Genomic DNA, 20,566 nt, shown 5'->3' with positions numbered 1-20,566 from the left:
CTGGCCAAAATGTATTGTTAGAAAGGCAGGACACAGAGAGAAAAAGAGGGAGAAGAAGATCCATTTATTTTTTTTTTTTTTTTTTTTTGAGGAGCTATTTTTTTGAGTAACAAATTGACTAACAAAGTTGACTTAAGCGTTTCTATGGTGATTCTTTTCCTAAACTCAAGATCATATTGTATATACCTGACCTTGTAAAATAGGAGGGCTTCCATGTTTCTTTTCTGATTTTCTCCTTTTCAGCTTCATTCTTTCTTCCAAAAAGAAGGAAGATTGTTCTCTGTGTGTTTACACCGTGCACTGTCTTCTCCTTCACTCTGTTTTCCAGTTGTTTGACAGGATTCTCCGATTCCATGGCAGCATTCAAATGTCCAATAAAATACTTTCTAGGTCCTGGTGGACAGTGGTTAAAGGTTCTCACTGCTAACCAAAATGTTAGCAGTTCAAGTCCAACTGCTCCACAGAAGAAGACTGTTACACCTTCTTCTGTAAAAATAATATAGCCTTGCAGACCCCACTAAGTAGGTCTGCTTTGCCTTAATTATGAGACAGAATTAACTTGATGGGAACAAAGTGGCATGATACTACTTATTAAGCTTGTTGAACTCAAAGTTTCAACATTCTTCTAAGCTATGAGGCTGTCCAGATACATTCTGTTGAACATGAAGAACATTTAGTTTCTTCAAGTGCCAAGGTGATTTTAAAGGATCCAGTCCAGATGAGCAAATCTACTAACTAGGTTTATAAATTATATTCTTTCTCTTAGTGGGGTTTTTTTCCAAAATATTGAAATGCTAATGGAAGTTTTCTAAGTATTATCTATATCTATGAGTATATTTTTAATTCCATTAATGGAACAAGAAGTCCAAACCTACCGCTCTGGAGTTGATGCTCACTAGAGGTCATGTTACATCACATTTCCTAGGCTCTGATTCTTCACTGGAGGAAACTGTCTATCTCTCATGCCAAGTGGCTAGCGAATGCTTAACAAATGGCAGTGTATTTCTTTATTGACTTTCTTGTTGCTTGGTGCTATCAAGTCAACTAAGGCTCATAGTGACTCAGTGAACAACAGATCTGAACACTGCCCTGTCCTGTGCCATTCTAAGTATCCCTAACCGTGCTCAAATCCATTATTAAAGTCACCATGTCAATCTATTTTTATAAGATTCCTTCCTCTCTTTCACTGAACTTCCACCTTTCCCAGCAGATCTTTTTCCAAAGATAGGCCCATCCTAAGGATGTGCCCAAAGTATGCGAGACAAAGCTTCAACATACTTGCCTCTACAGAGTATCTATGAGAGGCAAGTTTCAGAATTCTGCCTCTAAGCAGTACCCTCACTGAATCTCCTCCAAGATAGATTTGTTGTTCTTTTGATGGTCCACGGAATAGTCAGTGCACTTCTCCAACACCACAATTCAGAAGCCTATGAGAGACTAAATAAATTTTACTGTGTAATTAGATTTTAAAAATATATTAGAGATGAGCTGAAATATATCCCAAGAATTATTTTTTTCCTTTCCTATGCCTCTGGTTGTCTTAGACAATCAAAGTAGAAGTGGCTTCTACTTTCTAAACAACATGCCTGTGGAAACTCTATGAACTTTGAGAAACAACAATAGTTATAGAAAGCTTCAGGGCTTTTGTTATAGGGTTCCTATGAGTTGTGCTCTACTCGATTGCAATCAACAACTACAACAACGACGTGTCTTTGATTGTCTTAGGGAGCTCTGGTGGTCTAATGGTTAAGAAGCTGTGTTGCCACTCCAAAGGCACAAGGTCTTGCAAGGATTTTAGTTCATTTCGCACAACTCTAGGGGGTACCCTTCACATTGTCAAAACTCACATTCATTGCAATCGGGTTGGAACTGACACATAGCTGACCCTTCAGTGGATTTTCAGAGGCTATAAATGGCACTGATATGCATTTTTTCTCACTCAGAGCAGCTTATAGATTCAAATCACCCACCTTTGAGTTGGCAGCCAAATTTCCTGCTGACTAGGCCACCAAAGCTCCCTTTCCACATTTCAGTTCTTTTTAAACGGTGTTCTTAAGGGAAGGGCTGACTTTGCCTGACAGACATATTTCTAACATGCCTAGCCTGACCCCTAAATGATTAAATGGATTTGGACGGATGCAGGGTGGAACTTGTTGACGTTTGTCCCTGAAGCCACAATGTGTGTCAAGAAAAGAATTTTCTACTCCCTTGATTATTTTGAATTCTCTCAATATGTATGAATTGAAAAAAAGGAGTTCTGACATGGAAATCGTTGGATGACATTGTCCTCTTGTTAAAATTCTAGCCATAAACTCAGAAGAAGTTATCTCTTAACCAGAAACTGAGGTTTTTGTTTTTTTTTTTTAAAAAAAAAAGACAATACACCCTTTCCCAACATTGTGATACTCAATTAACTCATTATTTTGCTAAATTTTTTTTTTTTGCCTGTCAGTTGAAAGAAGTGTCAAGGTACATCATGAGATGGGATAGACAGCAATGTGCCACAGTACCGGTGCCTGTTCTCATCAATGTGCCTGTATTTACTGTATATGTCTCTACCACATTTACAACCTCTGAGAAATTAAAGGCTTTGTTGAATCCCAGTAGATAGTGAGAAACAGTAGGTTCTGTTTTATATCCGTAATTTCCTTGACAGGTTTGAGTAGAGGAGATTGAGAGGAAGAGAATGGAATTTTTGTCTTTCAATTTTTCCAGCCTGGAGAGATGAAACTACAGCAAAAGTACCGTAGACTCTCATTCCTCAACCCTGGAGGCCCTGACTTCATGTGTCAGGATGACCTGGTCTTCTAAAGTGAGAGGAAATGCACTAAAAAAAAAATCTGTTTACTGTCAAGTCAAAATCAATTTACAGCTGACCCTGGATCGAGTTTTCAAGGCTGTAAATTGTCCATCTGCCTCACTTAAGGATGGTTGGAGGAGTCAAACTGTTGAGGCTTCAGGTTAGCAAGGCAACATTCTACAGACTAGGCCACTGGAGCTTCCTTGGGCATGAACTAGACATAACAAAAAAGTCACGCACAATTTTCTCCCAGACCTGAACATACCCTTAGAATGTGAAAATTGGAAAATGTGTGACAGAAATTTTTATCAGAGAGGAACTCGGCTTTATAATCAATATTGTTACTATGCACCAAGCACTGTGCTGGGAACCTGGATTGTTTTCAAATATTTTGAAATAAATTAGGAGTTTAAAGTTCAGTGTGTATATTTGTTTAATATTGAGAGATTGGAAAATAAAACAGTATGTATGGTTAGTGGAGCAGCTGTATCTTTGTTAGTGCATGATGGTTAACTTGGGGATTTCCTGAATTGATGAGACTTGATTCCTTTTGTCATTTACAATGGTGTGTATTAACAGGGTTTTCTCTGTTTAATTTCTAAGTAATGAGATTTTTAATTAAATTAAGAAAAATATAAATCTCCCAGTTAGAGAATCTTTGCAGGGTTCATTTAAATACTCCTAAGGAAATTTATTCATTTTCTGCCGGGTTGTTATTATGTGCTGTTGAGTTGCCTGAGACTCATAGCAACCTTATGTACAATAGCCCTGAACTCTTCCCTATCCTGTGCCAATCTTATTGTCTCTGGCACACCTACCCCCATTACCCCACTCACTGAATCCATCCATCTCATCGAGGGTCTTCCTCTCCTGTGCTGTCCTCCACCTTCCCAAGCATGACATCCTTCTCCAAGGACTGGTCCCTCCTTGCAACATGTCCAAAGTTATCCTTCTTAAAATACAAGCAAACAAAATCCCTGTATATATGATAGAAAACTATTCTAAGATAATATGAAAATAGTTTCACATAACATAAAAATACTTTACTTGTGTTGTTTCCTTGGTTCTTTTTTTTCTTCAAAACAGCCCTTGCAACATAAAATTATAAAATTACTACTTAAAATCAACTTCATCACATCTTTTGTTTTCCTTCAATCTAAACAATAACCATCTGGTAGGTAATGATGTAAATTTGAGTCATGGGAACTCACTGTGTGTCGTAGTAGAACTGTACCCACAGAGTTTTTAGTAGCTGATAGTTTGGAAGTAAAACTACCTTACCTTCCTTCCATGGGACTTGTGAGTGAACTTAATTTTTGAGTTTTTGGGTGGACCTGACTGTATTAACCATTTTTATCACCAAATGGACTTCATTTTCCTTGTGGTGCTTCTACATTTATTGGTGTTTGTTTGTATAGCTCCTCCTTAAAAAAAAAAAAAAAAAGAGTGTGTGTGTGTGTGTGTGTGTATATATATATAATTTTATTTTTTTTCTATAGGGAGCTCTGGTAGCCTAGTGGTAAGAAGCTGTGCTGCCAACCCAAAGGCATAAGGTTCTAATCCATCAGTTGTTCCATGGGAGAAAGATGGACAGTTTCCGCTCCTGCCATTACAGCTTCTGAAAATCCTCTGGAGGGTCAGCTGTGAGTTGGTTCTGACTCAGTTATACATAGCAACAGCAATATATAAACACACACACACACACACACACACACACACACATATTTATACTGGGAAAATAGAATCAACACAAATACAATTTGTCATTTTTCAAATAAATACCAAGTTGACAGTAAAGTGTTGGTTGTATGCACCACTGCAATGTCAGTTTGGGGAATTTTCTAACTGATTAAGGATTTTAAAAATGCTATGTAGCAGCATGTTTTCAAATTTAACTTTAACTAGAGTCTGTTGTTGTTAAGTGCTGTTGTGTCATAAATGACTCATTGCGACCCTATGAACGAAAAACCTCAACCCTATTGTATAACTATCATCATTTCTCCAAGTTCAGAGAGTTCCCAAAGGCGAGTTATTTTTGGAAGTGGATGCCACTCCTGCTTCCAAGTCTGTTTTTATCTGGGAGCTCCACCAAACACTGTCCACCATGGGTAACCATTATCACATTGGACACATCAGTGTCACTGTGTTTAGCATCCCAGCAAACACAGGTTACATCTGTACAACAAATTGACAGACCAGTGCTATAACACTTAGAGGAATGTCACTGTGTTTAGCATCACAGCAATTACAAGTTAACCTTTATACAGCAAATTGACAGAGCAGTGCTGTAACAGAAAAATGTTTGACCTAAAACAATTAAAACCAGGCACAGAGGGCCCAACTGTTCAACTGCCTTTTTAAATAGGAGGCCAAATCCAATTAGCTCACACCCAATTGTAAACTAAAAAAACCAAGCCAACAGGCCACACTCAAGACTCAACCAAAACAAGAAAGCACACCTTTGTAGATTCCAATAGCTCCACACGTCTTCCCAAACTAGATACCAGCTCCTTAAATAGGGCCTGGCCATTGTAATTTATGTAGCCAAGTCACAGAAATAGTCTCAAATGATTTCATTTTGTCAGCAGAGACTGTCCTTTTGTTTCTTCTTTAAGAAATTGGCTTTAAAAAAATTCTTTTCTCACCCTCCACGGTAAAGGAACAAGTTCAGAACTTCCTTTGGATTTCCAAGGTTATAAATCATGTGGGAGAAGGACTGTCACTCTCACTCCCACTGCCCATCGCATCAAGGGCATTGTTTAACATTGAACCAGAAACTGATGTCTTTGCATTTTAGATAAGCTCTGTGCACTGAATCACTCAAAGGCTCTTGCTAAAGGCCATTAAAGACAGCTAAGATGAACATCACGAGGGGGGTGTGGGCCCTGTCCAAGTGTCAGCTTCTGTGGGTCTCCAGGAAGCTTCTGTTGGAGACAGTCAGCCTACTCATGAGGCAAGATTAGTAGTTTGCTATAGTTCTTCTTCTCACTACAAAGTAAAGGAAGTAACAGTGCATACTTCTTGCACCACTGCCCCATACCCCCTACATGTCTCGTGGCCACTCGGACCAGTATCACTGGGTTTTGAATTGGGAATTTGAGGCTCTAGAGGCTGAAAAAAGTTACTGCTGTCTTCATTCTTAGGAAGAGTAGAGTGGGAAGACTGTAATCTCTCAGTTGTGATTAGGTATTTTCCTAACACTATGTGGGACTTGAGCAGAACTGTTACAATTTCCAGCTGTGTGTCTGTCCTGTGCGATAGCATGGGTCAGAGGTTGGGGTCCAGGCCTCCAGTGGTATGAGAAGCAGTAATCCAATTTCTCAGCTGAGCCAAAAACAATAGTAAACTCAGGACGGGGCCAGGGTTGAGTCCAGAGATCATTTTAATGAATCAGGCTTGTTTCCTTTCAATGATCAGCACGTCCATCCATCTTGAGCCTCCTAAAGGCTGTACTTATGTGCTACCAATGTTTTGCGTGGTCGTAAGCAATTCAAGACAGGATAAAATGTTTGTAAATATTCACGTTATCACAATCATGGCCAATTATTTCAGTCATGACAGAGGAATAAAAATAGCTAGAAGATTGGAGAAAATTTTCACTGAGTCTTGATAACTCACCATTGAGAGAATAATATGGATTTATAAATATTAATATTATGTTTAGGGAGTGCTGGTGGTCTAGTGGCAAAAAGAGCTGTGCTGCAAACCCGAAGGCTCACAGCTCGAATCCAAAAGCTGCTCCATGGGAGGACAGGCAATCTTCTCCTATACAATTAATTGCCCCTGAAAACTCAGCAGAGGGTCAGCTATGGATCAGTTCCGACTCTACAGTACACAACAACAATATTATGTTTAGCCCTAAACATTATTTTCTTTAAATTTCAACTCTTGTCACAAGGAGGCTCATGCATGTCAGAGTAGAACTGTGCTTCAATAGAGTTTTCAGTGGTTGGTTTCTCCAGGCCTTCTGAGGACTTTAACAGTGCACATTACCCAAGGACTCTCTCCAAAGCAAACTTTTAGCAAACACTTGCTGACAGTGAGGATAACTTGAAATGCTTGCTACAGAGGATCAGGAACTGCAGACTTGTATATGGTTGCCAAGAGGCAACATCATGATAGATGGAGAAAAATTGAAGTTAATGATTACATCTTACTTGGATCCACCAAAAAACACCCTTGGTACCAGCAGTCAAGAAATCAAAAGGTGAGTTGTACTGGGGAAAATCTTTTGTCAGGGAGCTTTCTAGAGTACTAAAGAGCCGTAACTTAGCTTAACAGATCTGTCTTGGAGAAAGTGAAACCAGGGTGCTTTTGGATAGTAAAACTTAGCCTCATCTACTTTGAGTGTATTGTTAGAAAAGGCCCTTGTTAAAAGAAGGTCATCATACTTGCAAAGGTGAAGGGTCAGCATAAGAGAGGAAGACCCTTGACAAGAAGGGTTGAGAAGCTGACTTGTAGCAATGGGCTCAAGTGTGTCAGAGATGGTGAGGGTGAGGATGGCACAGGATGGGGCAGATTTCAGATTCATTGTTCATAGGATCACCATCATTTGCAGTTTGACAACAGCAATCTCCCAGGTGGCTTAGTGTTAGAAGCAGACTCCAGAGCCAGAACACCTGGTTTCTAAAGTGGATCTGAGACTTATGAAAAAGAGTGGTCTTGAGCAACTCTATTAGCTATCTAGCAATGAGTAACTAATTCTCCAGAACTTAGTGTTTTAACACAGTAAATATTTATTTTCTCTCTATGTCTGTGGTCAGGATTCTAGGAATGGTTTAGAAGGGTGGTTCTGGCTCAGGCTGTCTGCCATCAAGATGCTGGCTGGCTAAGATAGCAGTAGTCAAAGTTAGACTAGGGTGAAAGAGATGTCCCCCGACATGTGGCAGGCTCATACTAGTGGACTTCAGGAGACTCCTTCTCTTGTGTGCTTCTCCAGGGAGCTGAAAGAGAGAGAGAGAGAGAGAGAGAGAGAGGAACAGAGAGAGAGATACATGTAAGGAAAATAAAATTGTTATTGTTTGTTGTTATGTGCCATCGAGTCGCTTGCGACTCATTGCGACCCTATGTACAACAGCCCTAAACTCTGCTCTGTCCTGTGCCAATCGTACTATCTCTGACACTCCCATCCCGATTATCCCAGTCACTGAATCAATCCACCTCATAGAGGGCCTTCCTCTCCTGCACAGTCCCTCCACCCTCCCAAGAATGATGTCCGTCTCCAGGGACCGGTCTCTCCTCACAACATGTCCAAAGTATGTAGGACAGAGCCTCAGAATCCTTGCCTCCAAGGAGCAACCCGGTTTAACCCTTTCCAGGACAAATCTGTTTGTTTTCCTAGCAGTCCATGGTATTCTCAATACTCTTCTCCAGCACCACAGCTCAAAGGCATCAATTCTCCTTCTATCCTCCTTGGTCATTGTCCAACTCTCTGATGCATAACAAGTGATTGCAAAGACCATGGCCTGTATCAGACACACCTTAGTATCCAGGGAGACACCATTGCTCTTCAGTACTTTGGAGAGGTCCCTAACAGCAGACTTTCCCATCGCAATACGTCTTCTAATTTCCTGGCTACTGGTGCTGAGAGTGTTGACTGTGGAGCCAAGCAAACTAAAGCTGTGAACAATCTCAATCTCTTCATCATCCATCCTGATGCTGCCAATTGGTCCAGTGGCGAGAATCTTTGTCTTCTTGACATTGAGCCTCAATCCATATTGTAGGCTGTAGTCCTTGACCCTCTGCAGCAGGTGCTTCAAGTTCCTCTTCAGTTTCAGCAAGCAGGGTTGTGTCATCTGCATAACGCAGATTGTTGATAAATCGTCCACCAATCTTGACCCCACATTTCTCCTCATAGAGCCCAGCCTCCCGGATAATCTGTTCTGCATATAGGTTGAAAAGGTATGGAGAAAAGCATTATATAGGTAATTTATATCAAGCTGTGTCAAATGAAGTTCTTTGTAGTGAAAGACATAAGAGCTGAAATCTGACAAGATTAGCTTGTTTTTCCAGATCTTGTAAGTTTTCGCCTTTACAGGTCTTATCCTTCCACTGTTTGTTTTAATGGAAGCATTTGAGCTTTCCTGCCTTACACAGATTCCAGTTCCCGTAGACTTTATATAATCAATTGGCACTTTTTCATTCTCGTTTCAGGGGGCCCTTGGCAGTTCTTTTGAGCCATCTCAAGCAAGCAAGGCATAGCTAGCTCAAAGTCTTCCTGTCTCAGTCAGGGCTCCACAATTTGCATGATAAATCTTTAGGGTGTCCTAGTTCTTCCCATCCTAGATCTAATCCATCAGCCTGTCCTATTGGCTCTACCTTCAAATTCTATATTGTGTCTGTCATCCCTTCTCCTCATCTTTGGGTCACCACCACAGTCAAGGTCACAGTAAGCTGTCACCAAAGCTTCTCACCAGACTCTGCTTTCTCACCAACGAGGGTGATCTTTCTAAAAACACAAATAATGTTATCTCACTTCCTGGCTGAATCTTTATAATGAATTCACTTAAAATTATAAGCTTCTCTTCTTACAATGTCACTTAACTCAGACACTCAGTCTGCCCTCAGTCACTCTACTTTACTTTTAAGGCTTCTCTTAATCTCTGGGGTCCTTTGTATTTACACTTCTTTCTCTAGAGCAATCTGTGCATGGCTTGCTTTCTTATTCATGTCAGGACACTATTTCAATGTTGCCTCTTCAGAGAGATCTGAGTGGCCTGTCAAGAAAGTTTCTCAAAATCAAGCATCACTCACTTAATAGGATGCCATCTAAATGTAGTAACATTAAAAAAGTATTTGTGTGTTTCTAGTACATACCATTCAGTAGATTGTAAACTCTGTGTGAACATGGAGTTTTCCTTATTCACCAATACACACCTTGCTCCTAGAATATTGTTTAGCGCATAATAGATAGTCAGCCACTGTTAACTGAATGAGAGCTATAACTCACTGATTAGTTGGCAAATTACCCACCTGGCCTATGAATATATTTTGATAATACAGCATTCCAGGATTGTGCTTCTTTTTTAATGTGAATTCAATAAAAGCATTTATTAATTGTGACATTTTTTCATACACGTTCTGGTCTCTGCCGCCTTTTGAAAAATCAAGAGCTTTGGTGATTCAATTGCTAGCCAAAAGGTGTGGAGTTCAAACCCAGAAGCTGTTTTATGACAGAAAGATATGACAACCTGCTCCTGTAAAGATTGGCAGCCGTAGAAACCCTATGGGGCAGCTCTACTCTGTCCTATAGGGTCTTTGTTTGTTAGAATTGACTCAACATGTTTTGGGGAGTTGGCTTTTTTAAAAAGTAAAGAGATGTTGTTGTTGTTGTTATGTGCCGTCGAGTCGCTTGCGACTCATAGCGACCCTGTGTACAACAGCCCTAAACTCCGCTCTGTCCTGTGCCAATCGCACTGTCTCTGACACTCCCATCCCAATTATCCCAGTCACTGAATCAATCCACCTCATAGAGGGCCTTCCTCTCCTGCGCGGTCCCTCCACCCTCCCAAGCATGATGTCCCTCTCTAAGGACCGGTCTCTCCTCACAACATGTCCAAAGTATGTTAGACGGAGCCTCAGAATCCTTGCCTCCAAGGAGCCACCGGTTTGACCCTTTCCAGGACAAATCTGTTTGTTTTCCTAGAGGTCCATGGTATTCTCAATACTCTTCTCCAGCTGAAATTCTGATAGTAAAAACTATATGATGGTGATTAGTAGCTCCTCCTTTCATACAGGCTTTTCCCCAGACTTCACCACTCTCTACTGCATCCCTCACATCAAAGACTCTTAGACCTGGCTGCCTAAGCTCCTCCACATTACCTGCCTGGTGCAGTAGGCTTTCAAACCCCCAAGATAGAACATACTTGTGGCCAGTCTGCCAACTTCTGTTACACATGCCTATAATGTCTCATGTCTAACTTAAAAGATTAAAGTAACCCTGTGTTGGATATTAAATACTAAAGTAACCCTGTGTTGGATATTTAATACATAATCAGACACACATTTCCGTGTTTGTGCTATCCTAGATGAAGAAAAATTACCCAGCTTGACAAATCAAGTAAAGAACCTTTGCTCATAAATAGACAAAAAGATGAGTTTTCACTGTTGGAAGCATTTTTTCAAAACCCATAGATTTTTATAGTTGTCTTTATTTTCAAAACCTCTTGAACATTCTCTCCAGATGTCTGCCTGAAGTGATTCATTTTACTAGTGTGAGAGACACTCACTTTTCCCAAAAAGGAAAATAACTATGTTTAGCAATAGCTGATTGCTTATTCTGAAGTTAGATAAACAGAAATAGGCATAAAATAGTGAGAACTATGCTTTTTGTCTATCTTATAGACAGATAACTAGAACTATATACATCTGTAGCAAGAAGTATGCTTTTTTGCTGATAATATTCTCTGGTTCTGATGCTCTGGTGGCCTAGAGAAAAGGAGCTGCCACCTCAAAGGTTCCAATCCACCAGCTTATCTGCAGGAGAAAGATGGTCAATCTTCTCCCATGGGATTTACTGCCTCTGAAAACCTGCTAGAGGGCCAGCTCTTGAGTTATTCTGACTCAATGGTACACACCAACAACAATAACATGTATTTCAGAGGGAGCTCTTGTGACTTCGTGTGTAATGTGTTCCACTGCCAAACCAAAGACAAGTGGTTCAAATCCACCAGCTGATCCATAAGAAGAAGATAGTCATTCTCCTCCCTGTGATTTATAGCCTCTGAAAAGTGGCTGGGAGGGGGTGGGTGGGGTGTTGATTGGCTATAAGCTGTTCTAATTCAACCACAAGGATCAACAATATATTTCAGGGGATTGAGTGTCTATTGAATGTATCTCTCTGATTGAGTGCTATGCATCAGAAAGCTGGACAATGACTACGGATGATAGAAGGAGAATTGATGCCTTTATGCTGTAGTTCTGGAGAAGAGTATTGAATATACCATAGACTGCTAGGAGAACAAATAGGTTTGTTCTGGAGAGGGTGAAACCACAGTGCTCCTTGGAGGCAAGGTTTCTGAAGCTCCATCTGACATACTTTGGACATGTTGCAAGGAGGGACCCGTCCTTGGAAAGGGACATCATGCTTGGGACAGTGGAGGGACAGTGCAAAAGAAGAAGACCCTCAATGAAATGGATTGGCACAGTGACTGTTGTAATGGGGGTAGGTGTATCAGAGACAATAAGGTTGGCTCAGAGCAGGGTTCAGAGCTATTGTACATAGGGTCACAATGAGTTGCAGGCAACTCGTGCAGAAAACACATAACAATGACAACAACATCTGGTTATCTATGTGCTTGACACAATGCTATATGTCAATTATTACTCTAAATACTTGTTAATTTCATAATCTACATTATTCTTTTGAGGAACTAACTAGAAAACAAATTTTAAAAAATAACTAAAGGCAATATATAATTTATACCGTAGAAGGCAATTAATACTATTGAGAAAAGGGAAAGTAGAGCAGGTCCCTGGCTAATGCAAACCATTACTTCCTGGCTACGAACCAAAAAGTTGGTGGTTCAAATCCATCCAGAAGCATCATGAAAGATGACAGCCATAAGATTACAATCACAGCCATGGAAAATATAGAGCTCAGTTCTATTCTAAAATATGTGGAATCACCATCAATCACAACCAACCTTATGGCAAAGAGTTTGGGGATTTGGTGGTTTTTTTGCTTTTTGTTTGTGTTTTTTAAAAATTTTATACTGGTTTAAATATAAAGTTCATATACATTCTTTTTTTATACCAAACCTTTTCCCTTTTACCAATCACTCCCTCCACCCATCAATTTGTGTGGCCCTATGTTTAAGATTTTTTTATAGAGAAAGGGAAATTAGGAGTCCTGGCTCACAGGAGTCCTGTATTTAGTGTGATGAACACAGGTCATGGTAAGAAGGGCAGATTAGAGCAAAACTTGAAATAAGAGGTTAGGAAGTTAGACGAATGGATCTGTGAAGAAAAAGTCTTCCAGGAAAAGGAAAGACTCTAAAAGCTCTAAAGCAAGGGTGTTATCGATGTGGTCAAGGAGCAGTGTGTCCGTGGGTTAATGTTTACTTACGCAAGTTGACTATGTTTGTGGTTGTGTACCATCAAGTCAGAAGTGACCCACAGATGACCCTCCAGCAGGTTTGCAGAGGCAGTTAATCTCTTGGGAGGAGATTGTCCATCCTTCTTCCGTGGAGCAGCTGGAGTACTCAAACCTCATGCCTTCAGGAGTGCAGCACAGATTCCTAGGCCACCAGCACTCCCTAAATTGACTATGCATACTAAAAAAAGATAGAAGATGATAGATAGATAGATAGATAGATAGATAGATAGATAGATAGATAGATAGATAGATGATAGATAGATAGACAGATAGATAGAAATAGATGCCCAAACTATTCTCCATATGATTTGCCTATTCTCAGCTTAGAAACATGTAGAATCTGTGGTTTATGTAGTGTTGCTAGCCTATATGCCAATGGTATAAATCCACCATCTGCTTAAGATAAAGATAGACAGTTGCCTCCGGTAAAGACTTACAGCCTTGGAAACCTGATGGAGGATCATTAGTCAGAACCCACTTGACATTGCTGGGTTTGATTTGTGGTTTGCATATTTTGCTGTGGCCATCACCTCAGAATTTAAGACTCCACACCAGAGTTGTTCTCAACACTCCAGGCTTAATATTGCATTATATGGGAACTTGACCCTGAAGGATAGTATATGCATAATTAAGTCCCTTGAACTGAAAGTATTTCTATTTTTCCTAATGCACTTTTCTATTCCATCTCTCTGGTACTTTCCCCTGATACTTTTCCAAGGTGTAGTCTATAAGGAAAAGAATAAGAGCCTGAGTTTGTTATCTTACTTTGGATGCTAAGTAGTCTTGCGCAGATTTTTCCACTCATATCTTCATGTCTCCTCCTCCAAGCAGCTCTTTGCGGAAGACTGGCCTTTTGGAGTTGAGATGTGCAAACTGGTACCTTTCATCCAGAAAGCCTCAGTGGGAATCACTGTGCTGAGTCTGTGTGCTCTAAGTATTGACAGGTAAGTGCTTAGTAAGTGCAAAGCCAGGAATATCCAGAATTCTGTTACTCACAATTACTACATTGCTTTTATAAAAAGGAAAATAAACTGTGAATATAAAACCATACCCATCTGCTTGACAACCCATTCTATTTCAGATACCGAGCTGTTGCTTCTTGGAGTAGAATTAAAGGAATTGGGGTGCCAAAATGGACAGCAGTAGAAATTGTTTTAATTTGGGTGATCTCTGTGATTCTGGCTACCCCTGAAGCCATGGCTTTTGATTTGATTACGCTTGACTACAAAGGAAGTCTTCTGCGAATTTGCATGCTTCATCCCAATCAGAAAACAGCCTTCATGCAGGTAAATTTCACTCACTGTTTCCCTCCTCTTTTCCCCACCCTTACTCCCTTAGCTGTTCTTGCCTTATAAATATTTAGCTATTTCCCCTCTAATTGCTGTGTAGGAATAGCTATATAACTTTCCTTGGTATGAATGGAAATTGTCATGGCCCAAGGTGCACGATGCTGGGTCACATGTCGCTCAGAATGCCTGGCTCACAGGGACACAGATCATGTCACTGAGCAGAGTTTAACTAAGTTCACCACTTCTTACATGTTTATGAACGGATAGTATTTCTATGTATGGCCTCATAAGAACTGTCAACTACTACATGTTCTGAATAAAACTACACTATCGAGATAAAAACCAGCAAAAATAAGGAAAACACATTGCATTACCATCATGTGTTAACAGAGTAGAACTGCTAGCTAGGGTTTGGGGTGAGAGAGTGTGTGTGTGTGTTAGTGAAAATTTAACCTACATCCACTCAACAGTTTTTATAGGCACAGCCCACTGACAAGTTATATGCTTTCCATCATACCAACCTTCTCTCATTGCTACTAGTGTTGTTTGACCACCATTCACTCAGACTCTCTGTCCCAGAAAGTTCTTCTTTGTGGTTTAGAGTTTCTTTGTTCATTTAACCACAGACTGCAAGGTGAATATTCTTCTTGAAATTAGTCCCATGTGTTTTTTGTGACTATAATCTTAATGAAGGCATACTTCTAGGCCTATCTTCCACATTGACGTGGAACGGATTAGAACAGCTAACTTTTAGGCTAATAATAGAGTGCAAACCAGTTGCTCTGCCTCAGGAGCACATTTCAGGAATCAGATGGAGTCAAAAGACAAAATAATAAAGAAAGACGGTACTGGGCATGAGATTGCTGTTTTCTAATTTCTTATTGGCAAAAAAAAAAAAGATGCTGCATAGGTCATATAAATTCTTCTGTAATACAAATGTATTACAAAAGAAATGTATTGCAAAAGCTTTTTTTGTTAAATTCTACCTAAAAATAGAAAAAGAATAATATGAAAGGCTTAAATCGTATGCAGTTATGATTTTTTTTAAAAAAAATACACACATTATGGAGCTAAAGCCTTAGCATGGACATTTTCATATCTGGTTTTCCCAGTAAACATGAAAACTCTGTGTAAACATTTAGATTTTCTTTATGTATTCAGATGTGGTATTTACACAAGGAGTGCACTAAGGATAATTTGCTTATGTGTAGGGGAAACATTGAATTACCAAATATATCAAATTTCTCCCAAATGCTGTGTTTTATGTATGATTGTAACAACACTGTCTTGTCTTAGACTATTTAAGTGCCTCCTAAGAAAAGTTTCTTACACATAATATAAGTATTTAATTATTTATTCAGTAGATTTGGACTGAAAGATTCTGTATGGTATTAATAAAGTTGATATGGTTAAGATAAATATATCCTATTCACTTTAACATTTGGTGTGTAAGAATTTCTTACAGAGGAGAACAAATCATAATTTTCCCCTTCTCTGTAGTTTTATAAGATAGCTAAAGATTGGTGGATATTCAGCTTCTATTTCTGCTTACCATTGGCCATTACTGCATTTTTCTATACCCTGATGACCTGTGAGATGTTGAGAAAGAAGAGTGGCATGCAAATTGCTTTAAATGATCACTTAAAGCAGGTAAGAAAAATAAACACAATTGCTGAATGGCTGTCATTATCATCATGAGTATTAAGATTATTAATAATAACATACTGAATTTATTATACAACAGTGAATAGTATTTCCTTTTTCTTCCTTCTGATATCCTTGACTACATTATTATTATGATGATGACGATGATTATTACTTACTATGGAGTCAGATATGACTCATAGCTGATTTTCTAGGCGGTAAATCACATGAAATTGTCCATCTTTCTACTGAGGAGCATCTGATGGATTCGAACCACCAGCCTATAGACAGTATATAATTCATAACATCTATTTGGAAATTATCTATGTAATATAGAAGGCAGCTCTAGTGGCAAGTACCTGCCCTGTAATCCCAAAGGCAGGGAGTTCAAGGCTATCAGCTATCCACAGGAGAAGGATGGGCAATCTCCTCCCATGCAGTTAACTGAAAACCCACCAGAAGGTCAGCCATGGATCAGTTCCAACTCTACAGTACACAAAAACAACAATCTAGAAGGATCTACATAAAGTGCAAACTCAGTGGCAGGGAGTCATTTCTTACTACTAATGACCTTCTGCTGGGTTCTGAAGATTGTAAAATTATAACTGGAAGAGACTGCAGTCTTTTCCCCTCAGGGCTGCTGGTGGATTCACACTGCAGGAGATGCACAGCCTTGGGCTTAGTTGCCCTTCTCACTAGGGACTGTGCCACTAGAACTCCCTTAGATGAAAGCTTCACTTTTAACACAAAATCTCTAGTCATATGCTTCTCATTCACACGGATTCTTCAATTTAAAGTTCAGTGTCCTAAATTTTCACCAATGCTATTGGGGTGGGTGAGGGGACGTGTGTGTGTGTGTGGTGTGTGTGTGTGTGTGTGAACAATATCTTGCATTCTGTTTCAGAAGACAGACACCGCACTGACAATGAGGCATTTCTTTAAGGGTCTGACTGTGGTTTTATTTCAGAGACGGGAAGTGGCAAAAACAGTCTTTTGCCTGGTGATCGTCTTTGCCCTGTGTTGGCTTCCCCTTCATCTGAGCAGGATTTTGAAGCTCACTCTTTATGATCAGAATGACCCTGGCAGGTGTGACCTTTTGAGGTAAAAAACATAAAATAAAAATGTTTGTGTAAGTAAAATTCAATCCAGAAACGTTTCCCTAAAAGAGTCACTCTTCTCACCCTAAAAAAAAGATAATAATTGTCAGTGATTGAAGGTGATTCAGACTCATGTTGACCCCATGTGAGTTGGAATCACACTGTTCTCCATAGGGGGTTTTAGCAACAGATTTTTCAGAAGTTGTTTAGCCAGGAATTTCTTCTGAGGGACCTCTGGGTGGAATGGAATGTAACTTTGCAATTTTTTTGTTTGTTTGTTCATTTGTTTTGTTTCCAACTCAGCTAAGCACATTAACTGCAGTCTCAAACCAGGGATACCTGCTTAAACCTTAGGGAACAATTAAAACTCAGTTCTGACCTTCACTTTTATTATACAAGAAGGGATTTAATGAGAACTTAAGATAGTGCTGGAAATGGAAGGCCAGATTTGTCTAAACTGATGAATGATTGACAAATTTTAAAATATCAGGTCTGTTTCTTTGTAGTTTGTAAATCAATTCAGCACCTCCAGACTAAAACTCATTCTAAAATGGACAGTTGGGTGTGGGAGAGTGAGTGAATTGTCATATGCTATAGAGTTAGATTTGACCTAAAGCTGACCCTCCAATAGGTTTTCAGAGGCAGTAAATTGCCCAGGAGATTGTCCATCTTTCTCCTACAGAGCAGCTGATGGATTTGAACCATCTGTGCTTTGGATTGGGAGGGCAACTCCTTACCATTAGGCTAGCAGAGCTCCTGGGAGAGTAGGTACTTCTAAACGATGATCACAGGTAGATAAGGGGGTGGGGAAGGGAGACAGAAGGTAAGAAGATGTCATTATCAGAAAAGACTAGTGATAAATTCAAAGGCACTGTATACAAGTGGGTTGTATGTTTGTTTTTTGGCTTTTGTTTTGTTTTTCACAAAAGCACTGAAATCTGCAATGAATACAAGCTCAGAGAAGCATATTTCCCTCACACACATTGTGGGCTCTTTTTTTCCCAGCTTTTTGTTGGTGTTGGACTATGTCGGGATCAACATGGCCTCCCTGAATTCCTGCATTAATCCAATAGCCCTGTATTTGGTGAGCAAGAGGTTCAAAAATTGCTTTAAGGTAAGAGGAGATTTCAAAATAGTTGTTGTTAGATTCCATCGAGTCAATTACAACTCATAGTGACCCCATGAACAACATATCTGAACTTTGCCCTATTTTGTGTCATTCTTGCCATCTCTGATTTCAGCTAGCCCATAGTTACAGTCACTGTGCCAATCCATCTTATTGATGATCTCCCACTCTTTCTCTGACCCTCCACCTTTCCCAGCATGACATCTTTTTCCAAAAACTAGCCCCTCCTGACATGCCCAAAGTATGTGATAACATATTTCACCATTCTTGCCTCTAAGGACTACTCTGCTTATGGACTTATTTGTTCTTCTGCCAGTCCACGAACTAGTCAGTAATCTTCTCCAACACGACAGTGCAAAGGCGTCCCATCCTCCCTCTGCCAGCCGTCTTCACTGTCCAACTTTCAGGTGCATAGGAAGTAAACTGAAAAGACCATGACGTGGGTCAGGCTGACAGCAAGATAACCCTTTCAATCCTTTAAAGTTTCTATCCTGAGAAATCTAGTAAAGCATTTTACAACTTCACCTTCACATTACGTCATGGATGAGTTAAGAATAAAAAAAAATGAGACTTCTACTTACAAGTAATTTTAGTTAATTTTTGCCTACCAATCATAGTTAACTACTTCCTAGTGCTCCAACCAATCAGTTATTCTCATGGCATTGCTTAGAAAATGAACAAAAATTATACTCTGAGATGTTAAACAGCCTCTTAAATATAGATGACGTGTTCTATTCCCTAGATTTTTCTTATTATACAGCTACACCAAATTTGGGTTATGAGCAAATGAATAACTATTATCTATTGATTATAAAAACAAGTCCAAGAAAGAAATATAATTAAGCTTCTTCCTTTTACCCATCTACCTGGGACAGGGAAACTGCACTACTCAGTAGGGAACACGGATAATTATTCCTCAGTCAGCTGCTTGCATCCTAACAGCCTCTCATCCATCCATTCACTCCTTCAGTAATCTACCACAAAACAGAATGTTTTCTTTCTTATATTAAATAAATCCATTTGTGTCCAGGATTTTATCATTGAAATATCAGGACTTTAACTTACTTTAAAATTACTGAAGCAGTCTACATAATTCTTACTCATAAACTTATAGATTTTAGGGCTTGGAAATTATAAATTTACAGAATTCAGAACTGGAAAAAAAAAGGTCATCAAGATCTACTCTCTAATTTTATTAAACAGAAAACAGTGGATCAATATCTTCTCATACATAAAGCCTGTCAATAAACAAAAAGGAAAAGCAAAGGTTTAGATTAAAGAAAAACAAAAAGTATTTGGAGGACTAAAATTGAGATGCTTATATACCTTAAAACCTTACTGTGTAAACAAATTGAAATTTCAGGGTATGGCAATATTCTGTGGCTGGAAAAAATGAAATCTATTGGCATAGAAAGATGTTTCCGATATCTTCACCATTAAGTGAAAGTAATCAGGCTGTTGAGTGGCATATACACTATCATCTCATTAAAAGAAATTCTACAACCATTCACAAGTACATGTATATATGCAATCATGAGTATTTGTGATTGTGTCTTTTTTTCTTATTTGTATAGAAAATATCTTTATGTATTTATTTGTTAAGTATTAAGAGTGGTTTTTTCTTGATGAAGACTCTTATGTAGATTTATATTTTCTTTTTCTTGGTTTTCTAACAATAATAAGTAATATATATTCTGCAATACTATTGTAAGCTACTTCTGTAATGAAATAATTGAATATTCTAAGGGTAAAAAAACTAGAGAGCACAGAAGGGAAGTGGCCTGAGAATTCCCAATTGTGAAGAGAAAATCAGAACCTCAGAAAGAATGAGGAGCTGTGATAATTGAGTTGATGTGAACATATAATGAGGAACTTTGTTTTGTACAGTCATGCTTGTGCTGCTGGTGCCAGTCATTTGAAGAAAAGCAGTCCTTGGAGGAAAAGCAGTCCTGCCTGAAGTTCAAAGTTAATGACCATGGATACGACAACTTCCGTTCCAGTAATAAATACAGCTCATCTTGAAAGAAGAAATATTTACTTCATTTCTTTTCCTTTTTACATTTTGGACAGAAGTCATTAAAGCAATGAGGCATTTGCCAGAAAAACCAAACAGAAAAACAGTATGTTTGCATTAAAAAAAAAAAGTATGACAACATGAAAATCATTCTTAACATACATAATTATGAGCTGTTTATAACAAGAGAAGAAAAACTAATGAGAATTAAGAAAGCTTCATTGTTACAGCACTTAATTTTTTTAGGTAGCACTTCAACAAAATTCTTAATAATGGCTGGTATATTCATACATAGGGTTACGATGAGTGGCAAGTGACTTGGCAGCACATAACAACAACAGCATATTCATACGCTATTTACGTTGAAAATTAGCTTACTCTAAGTTCTTATTGTTGTTGTTCAGTGTTGTGAGTCAGTTTTGACTCATGGTGACCGCATGTGACAGGACAGAACTGTTCCAAAGGTTGTCATGGCTGCAATCTTTATTGAAGCACATTTG

At 39.0% G+C, this 20,566-nt stretch overlaps 1 protein-coding gene across 1 annotated transcript in view; it reads left to right on the top strand.

Annotated features, from left to right (window-relative positions):
- The window catches only part of LOC102863136 (endothelin B receptor-like), a 37,769-nt gene extending 17,690 nt beyond the window's left edge, over positions 1-20,079 (top strand). The window contains exons 2-7 of the mRNA XM_006894056.1: positions 13,728-13,840; positions 13,978-14,182; positions 15,686-15,835; positions 16,797-16,930; positions 17,932-18,040; positions 19,940-20,079. Of these exons, the coding sequence (XP_006894118.1) occupies positions 13,728-13,840; positions 13,978-14,182; positions 15,686-15,835; positions 16,797-16,930; positions 17,932-18,040; positions 19,940-20,074 (846 nt within the window). The 3' untranslated portion in view covers positions 20,075-20,079. The remainder of the gene's footprint in view (positions 1-13,727; positions 13,841-13,977; positions 14,183-15,685; positions 15,836-16,796; positions 16,931-17,931; positions 18,041-19,939) is intronic.
- Positions 20,080-20,566: the final 487 nt, after the last annotated feature.

The sequence above is a fragment of the Elephantulus edwardii genome, unplaced genomic scaffold (genome assembly GCF_000299155.1).
Source record: "Elephantulus edwardii isolate Elephantulus edwardi_28Jun2011 unplaced genomic scaffold, EleEdw1.0 scaffold00134, whole genome shotgun sequence".
NCBI lineage: Eukaryota > Metazoa > Chordata > Mammalia > Macroscelidea > Macroscelididae > Elephantulus > Elephantulus edwardii.
The sequence above is the reverse complement of the archived record's forward strand: the minus strand, read 5'-3'. Positions and strand labels throughout refer to the sequence as shown.